Raw genomic sequence first — 12,176 nt, forward strand, 5'->3', positions numbered from 1 at the left:
ATTTTAAAAGCTTTTCTGAATAATCAACACTACATAAACATCAAAGAGTAAAACACAATGATAAAATATTAAAAAATTATAATAACGTAAGTACACATCTGACATTTGCAGGCATCGTTATGAGAGACATTGTTGTTTTACTTGTGCTGGTTGGTTGTCATAAGAAAAGTAACAAAATAATTTTATGGCTTCATCTGTTATCAAGTTCGAACTTTTTTCTTTTACTGCTTTTGACAGTAGTGACGTGTGCCTATCAGGTAACCAGACCCCAAACTCCAAATTTGTATAAAGCATGACGCCTGTTGTTAAAAAGCCACTTGTTAACTTGATTTGGGTGTTTAATTTAAAGTTAATTTAAAGTTCTAACTAACTAACAAGTCCAATTTTAATGGTACTTAACATGCAATTAAATAACGAATAGGGCAGAAATCCAGCAGTCCTACTCTTATAAAAGAAACATTCAGTTAAAATCTTAAAAATTGTTTGTTTCAGATTTTTAACAGACATGAACAGAGACAGAGTGTAGTAGAAGAGTGATCCCCCTTCCCGGTACTGTAACATCCTCTGCATTCATGTCCAGTGAGTTGATACAAAAATTCTTATTATTATGTATAGTGTCGTGAGATGCTGGTATTGAATAGCACACACGTGGATAGAAAAGATATGAGTTTCTTGTCTTGACTCATTTCTCTCATGGCATGGCCAGGCTCAGCACACCCACAGTGATCAGCAGAACTGTAGGGGAAGACAGGAGAACAGAAAAACAATTAATACTGTATGAACTTCCAAAGAAGTCACTAGTGTTTCAGATATCCATTTATAAAGATTAGACCAAAATCTGGCTGGACAGTGTCTGAGGTCAACAAAGTTTTGAATCCATTTGCTTTTCTCCTATCATCTGTGTTCACATACAGTATTTTAATTCAGCTCATTTCCCACTAGAGCCGTTTTCATCTATCCTATTTCTGTTGCTGGCTACTGATGTAGCTTGATCTTTCAGTCAGTCAGCGACATTTGCACTCCACAATGGGCTATCCCCCACTGTGGTGGTCCAGCCAAAAAACATCTTTTCTATTACACGTACCCTGGGTTATCGATTGCTGGAATGTGATGCCATGAGCAGTAGTGGGGGCAGCGGTGGTGGCGCCAGTGGCAAGTTGATTGGTGACAGTTTGGTTAGGATTTGTCAGATCTACAACAGCAGTCCTCAACTGGCGCATTGGGGTTCCCAGAGCACTAGATGCTGTAAGAACAAGCACAAGACAGAAAAATGGCTGATGAGTTTTTATCCCTTGATAAAATATCGATACATTCTCTGTGAAAAGAGTGCGGTGAGAATGTTTATCTTTTAATATGATGACTTACTGCTGGTGAAAGTTCCAGTGATGATGGCGAGTGCAAAATTTGTTTGTTGTACAGTTGCAGAAAATGTGCACTGGATTGTTGCCCCATCGACCCTACCCCTCACATTGTTCACATTCAGTTGCTGAGAAAAGACACATAATGAGAAGGTAGTCAGTATTACTGTAAGATTAATATACCACACAAAAGGTGATGTTGAATTAATGTGTACCTCGATATTCCATGAGTAGCAGTTTTAATGTGTTCAGTTTGTGGTCAGTATTTGGCTTGAGGAATCAAAGAACTACTGCATGTCATCTCTATTTTGTACACAGGTTTGGACATTATACTTAAATATTTATGACTTTAGGTGACTGTAGAACTCACCTCGGTTGTAGTCAGGACATTATTGTCAAGGAGAGCGCCAAAGAAGCTGATAGCACTATTGTTGTTTGCACAGACGTAGGTTGTGTCATTGCCCCCCTATGGAGCAAAAATATACACAGTGCAGTTCAGACAAGAAGTTTAGACAAATGCGATTGGCAAGTCCAACCATGAGCCTATGGTTATACTTGCTGGTACTTTTATATCTGAGATAGTGCAGGAAATTCACATACCAGTGTGGTATCACGTGACAGGGTGACAGCAATGTAACCCTCTGACTGTCCTGAGAGGCTGAAGTCAAAGTTTGTAGTTCTTTGCTGTCTGGCAGCGATAAGGAAACATGAACTGTTTGTGGAGGGGTCGCAGTCGGAGGGCTCAGATGCACAGAGCTGTAGGGATCCACACCCATCTCTAGAAACTGGCGTCTACAAGGAAGAAGGGAGACATTTAAGAGGGAAAAGGTGTAATTTGGCACAGACAATACAATATACAGTAAGATAGGCTTATCTGAGCACTGCTGTGGTGTTAAATATGTCATATTTTTCTGATTATATTGGTAACAGTGCATGTTTCCACCAAAGTGTGGCTGCATGGACCACTGTTCAGGTACTGTTTTTACAGCTGATGTAGTCCTCCACTTCTGTTCCCTTATATTCACTTTAATTATGCTCTGTTTTTGTTTTATTTCATCACTCACTGCAAGAGGTTCCACTGTAGTATTAGAAGGCAGGGGAGCAGCTGTGTTGCCTGCAGTGGTTGTGTTTGGTGCTGCAGTTGTGGTGTTGGCAAGTTCATTGGTGACAGTCTGGTTAGCTACTGCCAGATCTACAACAGGGGTCCTCAATTGGGACTCTGGGGCTCCCAGAGCACCAGATGCTGTGAGAACAAGCACAAGGCAGAAAAATCATCAATACGTTAAAATGTTGATACATTATCTGTGATAGTGTCTGTGAAAAAGATGACTGAAACAGCAGTGTGAATGTTGATCTTTTAATATGTTAACTTACAGCTGTTGAAATCTCCAGTGGCGACGGAGAGTGAGAAACCTGTTGTTCTGGTTCTTGGGCTCGGTACAGTTGCAGAAAAAGTGCACTGGATTGTTGCCTCACTGACCCTGCCCCTCACAGAGTTCACATTCAGCTACAGAGAAGACACATGACACATGATGAGAAGGCAGTGAGTATTCAGGTGTATTACTGTAGATTTATATACTACACAAAAGGGGACGTTGAATTAATGAGCACCTTGATATTCCATGAGTAGCAGTTTTAATGTGTTCAGTTTGTGATTAGTATTTGACTTGAGGAATCAAAGAACTACTGCATGTCATCTCTATTTTGTATGCAGATTTGGACATTATACTTAAATATTCATGACTTTAGGTGACTGTAGAACTCACCTCGGTTGTAGTCAGGACACCATTGTCAAGGAGTGCGCTGAAGAACCTGACAACACCATTGTCGTTTGCACAGATGTAGGTTGTGTCATTGCCCCCCTATGGTGCGAAACCAGAAACAGTGAAAGGTTTAGACAAATGGCGTCAAACAAACTCAGCGATTGCCAAGTCCAACCATGACCCTATGGTTACACTTGATGGTACTTTTATATCTGAGAAACAAGTGCAGGAATTTGACGTACCGCTGTTGTATCCTCTGACAGGGTGGCAGCAATGTAACCCCCTGACTGTCCTGAGAGGTTGAACTCAAAGTTTGAACCACCTTGTGATCTGGCACCAACAAAAAAACATGAACTGTCTGTGGAGGGGTCGCAGTCAGAGGGCTCAGCTCCACAGAGCTGTTCGGATCCACACCCATCTCTAGAAACTGTCTCCTACAAGGAAGAAGGGAGAGATTTAAGAGGGTGGAATAATGTGTAAGTTGGCACAGACAATACAATATTTTAGACAGTAAGATAGGCTTATCTTAGTACTGCTGTGGTGTTAAATATGTACTATTTTTCTGATTATATTGGTAACAGTGCATGTGTCCACCAAAGTGTGGCTGCATGGACCACTGTTCAGGGACTGTTTTTACAGCTGATGTAGTCCTCCACTTCTGTTCCCTTATATTCACTTGAATTAAGCTCTGTTTTTGTTTTATTTCATCACTCACATTAAGAGGTACCACTGTATCGTTAAAAACCAGTGGGGGTGGGGCAGCTGGGGCAGCTGCAGTCGTTGTGTTGGCCGTGTTGGTCGTTGTTGGCGCTGCGGTCATTGTGGTTGCCGTGTTTGTGGTGGTTGGCGCTGCAGTAGTGGTGGTGGCCGTGTTGGTCGTTGTTGGCGCTGCGGTCGTTGTGGTGGCCGTGTTGGTCGTTGTTGGCGCTGCAGTAGTTGTGGTGGCCGTGTTGGTCGTTGTTGGCGCTGCGGTCATTGTGGTGGCCGTGTTGGTCGTTGTTGGCGCTGCGGTCGTTGTGGTTGCCGTGTTTGTGGTGGTTGGCGCTGCAGTAGTTGTGGTGGCCGTGTTGGTCGTTGTTGGCGCTGCAGTAGTTGTGGTGGCCGTGTTGGTCGTTGTTGGCGCTGCGGTCGTTGTGGTGGCCGTGTTGGTCGTTGTTGGCGATGCGGTCGTTGTGGTTGCCGTGTTTGTGGTGGTTGGCGCTGCAGTAGTTGTGGTGGCCGTGTTGGTCGTTGTTGGCGCTGCGGTCGTTGTGGTGGCCGTGTTGGTCGTTGTTGGCGCTGCGGTCGTTGTGGTGGCCGTGTTGGTCGTTGTTGGCGCTGCGGTCGTTGTGGTGGCCGTGTTTGTCGTGGTTGGCGCTGCAGTAGTTGTGGTGGCCGTGTTGGTCGTTGTTGGCGCTGCAGTCGTTGTTGCCGTGTTGGTCGTTGTTGGCGCTGCGGTCGTTGTGGTGGCCGTGTTTGTGGTGGTTGGCGCTGCAGTAGTTGTGGTTGCCGTGTTAGTCGTTGTTGGCGCTGCGGTCGTTGTGGTGGCCGTGTTGGTCGTTGTTGGCGCTGCGGTCATTGTGGTGGCCGTGTTTGTGGTGGTTGGCGCTGCAGTCGTTGTTGCCATGTTTGTCGTGGTTGGCGCTACAGTCGTTGATTGAGCACACGTTTTCATAAACATGCAGGACATCGTCACAAATAGGACGGCAAGGAGCAGTCTCTTGTCCATGCCTAGAGTAGGTAGAGTAAGATCAACAAAATTATGAGACATTTTAGCTGCAGTTATAGTTACAGGGTAACAGAGAGTGAAGTGAGAGATTTTTCTGAACGGAGAAACAGCTGTTTTAATTTTAGGTGCAGGGACAATATATCAAAGAAGAACCATATTTATTGTCACATCTTAACCTAAAGTTGCCTATGGTATGCCATAGTATACCATTTGGAACTTAAGATACACTTTCATGAAATTATGTGTCATTATCCAGGGATAGGCAGTATTCTTGTTTTGTCACTGTGTCACACAATTTGGTTTTAGCACTCAAGGGAAAACTACCTCTTACACAACCAAATTACCTACTATGCCACACCCACTATTGCCATTCATAATAGGCATCCCGGAATTGAATCAAGGCACATCTATCGACTTCCAGCACTTTTACTTTACTTTTACTACTAACTCTGAGAATGAATCAAATTACATTTAATAATTACCCTTCATTATTACCCTTCAGTATTTTTTTTTTGCCTGAAGATGCAAGAAAATAGGTAGGGTTGTGTTTTTATTCTATGATATCTAATAATGTAATATTTCAGTTCTAATGAAATAACAAACACAAATGCTTATAGATCACATCACCCATACCTATTGATAAAAATTAAGATGAAGAATTAATAAAATGTTTAACATTTTATTACAAGATTAACCTAATGTTGCTTTAGATCGTATACCATTTGGTACTTTAGATACACTTTCATGAAATTACGAATCATTATCTAGGGATAGACAGTATTCTTGTTTTGTCACTGTGTCACACAATTTGGTTTTAGCCCTCAAGGGAAAGCTACCTCTTAAACAACCAAATAAACTATTATGCCACACCCACTATTGCCGTTCATATTAGGCATCCCGCAATTGAATCTAGGGCTTATCTATCGATTTCCAGCATGTCCCCAAGAATGAATGACATTACATATACTAATCACCCTTCATTATTACCCTTCAGTCATTTTTTCTGCCTGAAGGTGTAAGAAAATAGGTAGGGTTGTGTTTTTATTCTATGATATCTAATAATGTAATATTTCAGTTATAATGAAATAACAAACACAAAAATACTTTTCTAAATTTTAGATCACATCACCCATACCTATTGATAAAAAAATAAGATGAAGATTTAATAAAATGTTCAACATGTAAACCAGTACTAATTTAACAATAATTATCAGGAATTCCATTTACACATAAAGCACATGATAGTTTACTGTGTTTTCTGTGTATCCCATTCATTGAAAAAGATTGAAATTATGATTTAGGATATAAAATAGGCCTATAAATATAAAATCATAATAACCATAATTTACGTAATGTTCCGAAAATAAATACATTCTTAGTTATTGCTTGCTTCTAATAATGATTTAAAATAAAATTTTAGATTTAATAAAATTATTGACTCTTTGCAATGAATAGAGAAAAACACAAGAACAAGAGCAAATATTTATAAATGGATATTAATAAACCTAAGTGGGATTTGAAAAAAACATGTAATCCATTTATTATTGTCAACCATATGGTATTCCTATAGAAGGAATGTAATATTACATATTAATAATAAAGCTGTTCCTACCTGTAGATCTCCTTGTCTTCAGTTCAAAAGAAGAAAGCAGTTATGTGTATCTTTATCCTCAGTTGTGGTTTACAGGTAGACCACTGTGATGTTCTTAGGAAGTGGTGGAGGTTGAGATGTGACACCTGTTCACTCTGTTTCACTATTTAAGCTCAAAGGGTGGGGAGAGTCAAGGTGTGATGGCCAAAAACACTGACATCATGGATGATGTTTCCAGGGGGTGGGGTCAAGGAACAGGTGCTGAGGGGCATGTGTGACGGAGACCACACACATGTCTTTTGCTGTGTCACTGTACATTGGATTTTTTTTTTTCCCGAAGAACTTTACTTCCTTGAGGCCACACAATGCCTGTAACCGATCTCTTTCACATGATGAGGAAACACTGTGTTTAAAATCTTTCTGAATGGTTGTCTTATCTCATGTAGAAATAATAATAATAATAATAAAACATAATTTCTATAGCACGTATTGAGATTAAAATTAAGGTGCTTTACATATAAAACACATAATTATTTAAAATAAGAACAAACTATAACAATAACAAAAAACTATAACAAAAGTAAAAAAACCCAGACTGACTAACTGTTTAGATTTTTGTTGTAATATAGATGTACAATTTCTGATGTGAAGTCTGCGATTCATAACTTTAATTGTTGAACTGTATGAAACACCTTCACAACCTCTGCACCAGCCTCCACTAGTTCACTAGCCTTGTAAAGATGCCTCTGTTGTTGTGAGGGGTAACAAACCTGAAGGCTGGACAACATACAATCGTGTGAGAGTGTGTATGTGTAAAGTGGGCACAGGTCATGAGACCGTTTAACACAATGGCAAGAACTGGTTTGAAAGTGGCAGTACAAGATTTTCTGTTTGCTTCTATGTCCCCATTGTGTTCAGTGGTTTCTTATGAACACTGACCCTCCCTAATTAATAAAGGCAAGTCCGGGCAACTCGGAAATATTAGTCCATAATTTGAGCAGTAGTTATTCACGTAGGAGTGATTGCTATGATCACAGCAGAAGATCTGGTATTATATCAAACATCATGAAGGAAAGAAACTAAAAACTTTTTGCTTTTTTATCTAAGTACATAATGCTAATTGTGGTAATTCTGGTAATTGTGTGTAAACAGTAAAAACATGATAATAAAAGGTGATTAACCTTAAATTTTCAATTGGTTTCTGCCACAGGTGTTTTCTGTGAGCCCCAGTATTGATTTCCCTTGAACATATGAAGTTACTGTTGCATTGTCAGTAGTTGGCAAGGTACGCTTGAGTTTTAATTAATTCCATATCTCTCAAACTAAATGCCTTGAGTTTTATGGATTTTTGTTGTGTTTTTACAACATCTGAGGAAGAATTTAATTTTCCTGTTAGGATACGGCTTAACCTCCTGTCCTTTGGAAAACCTGAATAAATGGTAAACACTGGGATATATATGTGCTACTTGAAATAACATAACATAAATAACATAAATAGAAATAACATAAACAGTGACAAAATTAGATTTCAAGGCTTAACGCTAATGAATAGTGAACTTTCACTGACCAGAGGAATAACAAGAAAGAGGATTCATGAATAAACAATGGTGTGGACTGGGAGTCACATTGTGGCATGAAAGTCTCGGCCGTGGCGTTTCCGTGTTAAACCTGTTTTGTTGTCATGGGACCAGATGATTTCTGTGCATATCAAACCAGTCTTGGGATGTGTTATAGCACGTATTCATGGGGTGTATCAGAGAAGCGACTCAGCGCTGTATGTGCTTTTTGAGTGATTCATTTGTCAGGTGATTAAGGCTGATTTGATTAAGGTAGAAATTTGTGCTGCCCACAGTCAGTGAGTGGATGGCTGAGGGTTTTTCCAGCTTTAAGAATGAGGGAAAACAGATCACTTGTTATTTCTATATTTAGGGATTTCCAAAACATAAAACATAGATCTTTTTTTTTAAGAGCACATATTTTTGAATTTATCTTATGTTCCTTCTCACTCACTCATAACGCATGCCGTAGAGGTGTTTCCGTGGTGACGAGTAGGTCAATGACCTGGCTGCTGGGAAGAGATTGTTCTCAGATAGTTTTTCTGTGAATGTATTGTTCATATCATCAGTTGCCTGTATTTTTCTCATCAGCTCAATAGGCTGGCTTTACTGCACTTTAGCTCAGAATTCACTCACTTTCTACACATTTCAAGCACTGTCTGTAGTCCTATTTCTTCTGTTCATTCCTGCGCTACTGCTCCATTTTATAATCAGTAATAATCCACAACCGGGCAATGCGCACATGGAGGAAGTTCAGTGCAGATTTTGTTAGTTTTCCCATAAACCCCAGGACATGCACTTACTAGAATCCATAAGTCTAAGTTACATGCAACAAATAACTTATACCTAATATTTGCCTTCACCAAACAGTGCTTCTGCAGTCTATGACGAAGGGTTGTTAATCAGTCAAAGTCCTTCATGGTAAAGACTCAGTAAGAACTCTGTGAGGGTTGCCTGCACTCATGCAACTATCCAGTTAGCTATGGACATGGCAGCGTTGCATTACTAAAATTCATGCAGATACAGATCAGGAGCTTCAGTTTGTGCTCTCATAAGATATTTTATAGTGTATAGAAAAATACAGCACATCCAAACTTGAGGCAGTTTGAAGATGAGAGATCAATCAGACAACTCCCTAGAAGTAGAAAGCTTCAGCACATCTGACTAGCAGAGTTAAGTTCTGTTAGCTGCCAAACTCAATGGAGACTGGTTTGCAGTAATGGGAACAAGGTATTAAAATATGTTTAATTGCTACCTTACCTTTGTACTGCCAAGTAACAGTAGTTTAATTACATGCAATGGTTGTCATTGTCATTTTTTACATTCGTTCATACATTCAAAAGATGCACAATGTTCAGAAATTAAAAACAAGCCGTCCTCTCTTGCTATATTTGCAGCAACAGTGCTGCTTTTGGCTTCTTTTGTATTTCATAGGAAAAAGGAATGTCTGCACACCAGCAACAGCTCCAGAGCAATATTTTTTTAATAACAAAAAAAGGGAGTGTAACGTTTCAGGTCACAAACGCTTCCTCAGACTTGAAGGAAGGGTTTCTGACCTGAAACGTTACACTCCCTTTTTTTGGTGATAGCATCCACGATGCAAACGTGTCCCGTAAACACAGATGGCAGTTGCATGATTTGGCAGTTGGACTGACAGACAGGCCATCCAACCAGTTTTCTGAGACTAATTTGATTGGTAGGCCAACTTTTGGCCACTTCTCCTTACACAGATGACCAAATTTCATCATTAACATGTCAAATCACTTATGTCATCGATTACTGTGTTAATACTTACCAGATATACTGATTTTTTTTTATAATTTTGCCAAAATGTTGCCAAAAATGAGCCACCTTGGGTGGTACCTTTAATTTTACACTCACATCGGTGCATATCATGCAACATTAATTAGATAAAACAAGAACAAAAACAAAATCAGTGCATATATTCCTTCCAGGAATAAGACCTTCCTCAATATGATTGAGGAAGGTTGATAATGCTGCACATTGTCATCATCTCACATATCATCACTGATTATGTAACCAATTTACCTTACTTTCTTCAGTCCGTTCCACCACCACGATGACTTGTGCATACTTTTTGAGCAGTATCTGCAAGCCAGAAGTTGGAGGACACAGCATGACTAGATGATCAGCGTGCATGCTTAATGAAAGTATATGCCTAATATAAAACTGTTCATATCGGAGATGAGTTATGTATGAACATAACTTGTGCAGCTTTAACAGGATTGAATTGTTTTAGAGGAAGCTGAATTTGTGCTACACCGACATGTGTAAGATAATTAATAGTTCCTCCAAACATTGTGACAGATTGCTTTTCACCACAACTATTCCAGGAACATGTTGGCAATGGTTTTTTGTTTGCTCAAGGCTGTTTTTAGGTAAATGAGACTCAACACAAAAATCCAGATCTGCAACTTTTTGTCATCGACAGGTTTCTAGAAACTACAACAAATCAAAAGATAGACTTCTGGCATCTTCTGTAGTGTTTATCTTCGATCTTGTCTCACTCCGTCCATGTTTCTCCTCCCCTTTAGAAGTTCTGTCAACATCTTTAATGTCTAACCACATTTCAACCTGAGAGTCACTCATTGACGTCAACAAGTATGAAATAGTTGGCAGGTTTATATAAACAATTATTAATCATCCTTCATGAAGGTTGTAATGTTGAGTTTTATTGAAAACATTTTAGAGAGTTGTTCATTCAGCGGCCATTCGCTTTGGAGGATGTAGTTTGTACTGTTGTTTAACTGAATCACATTATACAGAAAAGTGTGTCTGTTGTTTAGCCAACATTCATTGATATAAATGCAATGGACACAAATAATTCACTTTATATTGCATTACTTCAGGATCCATGCAAACATAGTGGTCTTTTTCATCCAAGCCTACTGTGAGACCTAATTGTAGGGCAAAGTAAGGATAATACAGAAGCAACTGAGGATCAGTGATGTAAACCACACCATGGCCATAAAGCATAATTTAAATAAGAAATGATACATAAAATACAAAACCAAAAATAACAACAACAAAAAAGTCAGTTTTCTGCATGGTCCTCAGATCCTCAGATCCCTTTATAAAAAAATACATACAAGAGAACAAAAACATTAATTATACAAATGATGGATGCAAGGATGTGACGTACACAATTGTTTGCACCATGTGCATTTCAACAGCACCACAAGTTGCATCAACACTCAAACTTATAATCTTCATGAAGTCGTAAAAGACCTGCATGATACTTATTAACCTGCCTGCTGAGTGCAGTGCTAAACATTAGCTCATCCATGCAGACACTTTTTTATTCTCCTTAAGCACATATCACACCACAGTTGTTGACTTTTGTGAAGAGTAAATAAATTATTTCAGCACATCCGTGTTGTCAAGGACCAGGGAGGTGTTTACTAATGTCCAGTGAGGCATGAGAGAAGTCACCATCAAATGTGAGGACAAAAGACAGGGCGAAATCTCATGGTGGTTATAACTGAAAGAACAGAACTGACAGAGCTTTTGTTTCCTAAAATGACTTCATCAAAGCACTTTCGACCCATTTGATAAGTGAAAACATGTGTTGACTTTTTGATTTTTGTTTTTTGAATGGTAAGTTCATGCTGCACACAGCTTTTGTGCTTAAAATAAATCCACACTTATCTATGAACAGTGCTCAATGCATTACTTCTAAATAGATAGGCAGAAACAATTTATATGTTTTTTTTTTGTTTTTTTTACCAATCCAGACTAATATTCAAATAGATTAATATTAGATTAGATACATTTTCCCCATTACACCAAAGCTCATCCATGAAATGCAAAAGTTACGGCAGTTTGTCCTGAACTCACAGTTTGTCCTTAGGGTTTCTGTCTTTGAGTCAGGTTTTGTCACCTGTGCTGAGAAATAGTTCTGCTCTGCTCTTTTCTGGTCTTGTTTATCATATGGTAAATAGACAGCATGAAATTTAGTCCTCAACTACAACTATTGCAACTAATACTTGGACAACATTTTGAACACAGTTTCAAAACATATAAACTGACAACTATAAAATACACAAATTACAGTAAATTAGAAAAAAAAAGCAATTAAAACAAGGGGTTTCTCAATGAGTAAATGCTCCCCAAAAGGAGGAAATAATCAGGTGGCAAACGGGTTTGATGACACAAATTCTTACCATGTCATTCGTTTTG

At 39.1% G+C, this 12,176-nt stretch overlaps 1 protein-coding gene across 1 annotated transcript; it reads right to left on the reverse strand.

Moving 5' to 3' along the window:
* Positions 1-613: 613 nt before the first annotated feature.
* LOC146968983 (uncharacterized) lies at positions 614-10,136 on the reverse strand. Its single transcript, XM_085759334.1, has 12 exons — positions 10,026-10,136; positions 6,442-6,457; positions 3,837-4,831; positions 3,364-3,555; positions 3,125-3,220; positions 2,733-2,865; positions 2,423-2,601; positions 1,959-2,150; positions 1,729-1,824; positions 1,366-1,486; positions 1,085-1,243; positions 614-735 (listed from the first exon to the last, which is right to left on the reverse strand). Exons 1-12 carry the CDS (start codon positions 10,134-10,136, stop codon positions 692-694), a joined length of 2,334 nt encoding a protein of 777 aa, XP_085615460.1. The 3' UTR covers positions 614-691.
* Between the last annotated feature and the right edge of the window lie 2,040 nt (positions 10,137-12,176).

Source organism: Trachurus japonicus, chromosome 18, assembly GCF_045865225.1.
Source record: "Trachurus japonicus isolate A0001 chromosome 18, Traja_1.0".
NCBI lineage: Eukaryota > Metazoa > Chordata > Actinopteri > Carangiformes > Carangidae > Trachurus > Trachurus japonicus.

Bases quoted from the DNA above. Each gene is read 5' to 3' on its own strand.
- LOC146968983 (XM_085759334.1), bottom strand. From the start codon at position 10,136: ATGCACGCTGATCATCTAGTCATGCTGTGTCCTCCAACTTCTGGCTTG. The intron at 2,866-3,124 runs GTGAGTTCTACA...TCTTCTCTGTAG, and splicing joins GTGTCCTGACTACAACCGAG to CTGAATGTGAACTCTGTGAG. The intron at 1,487-1,728 runs GTGAGTTCTACA...GTCTTTTCTCAG, and splicing joins ATGTCCTGACTACAACCGAG to CAACTGAATGTGAACAATGT.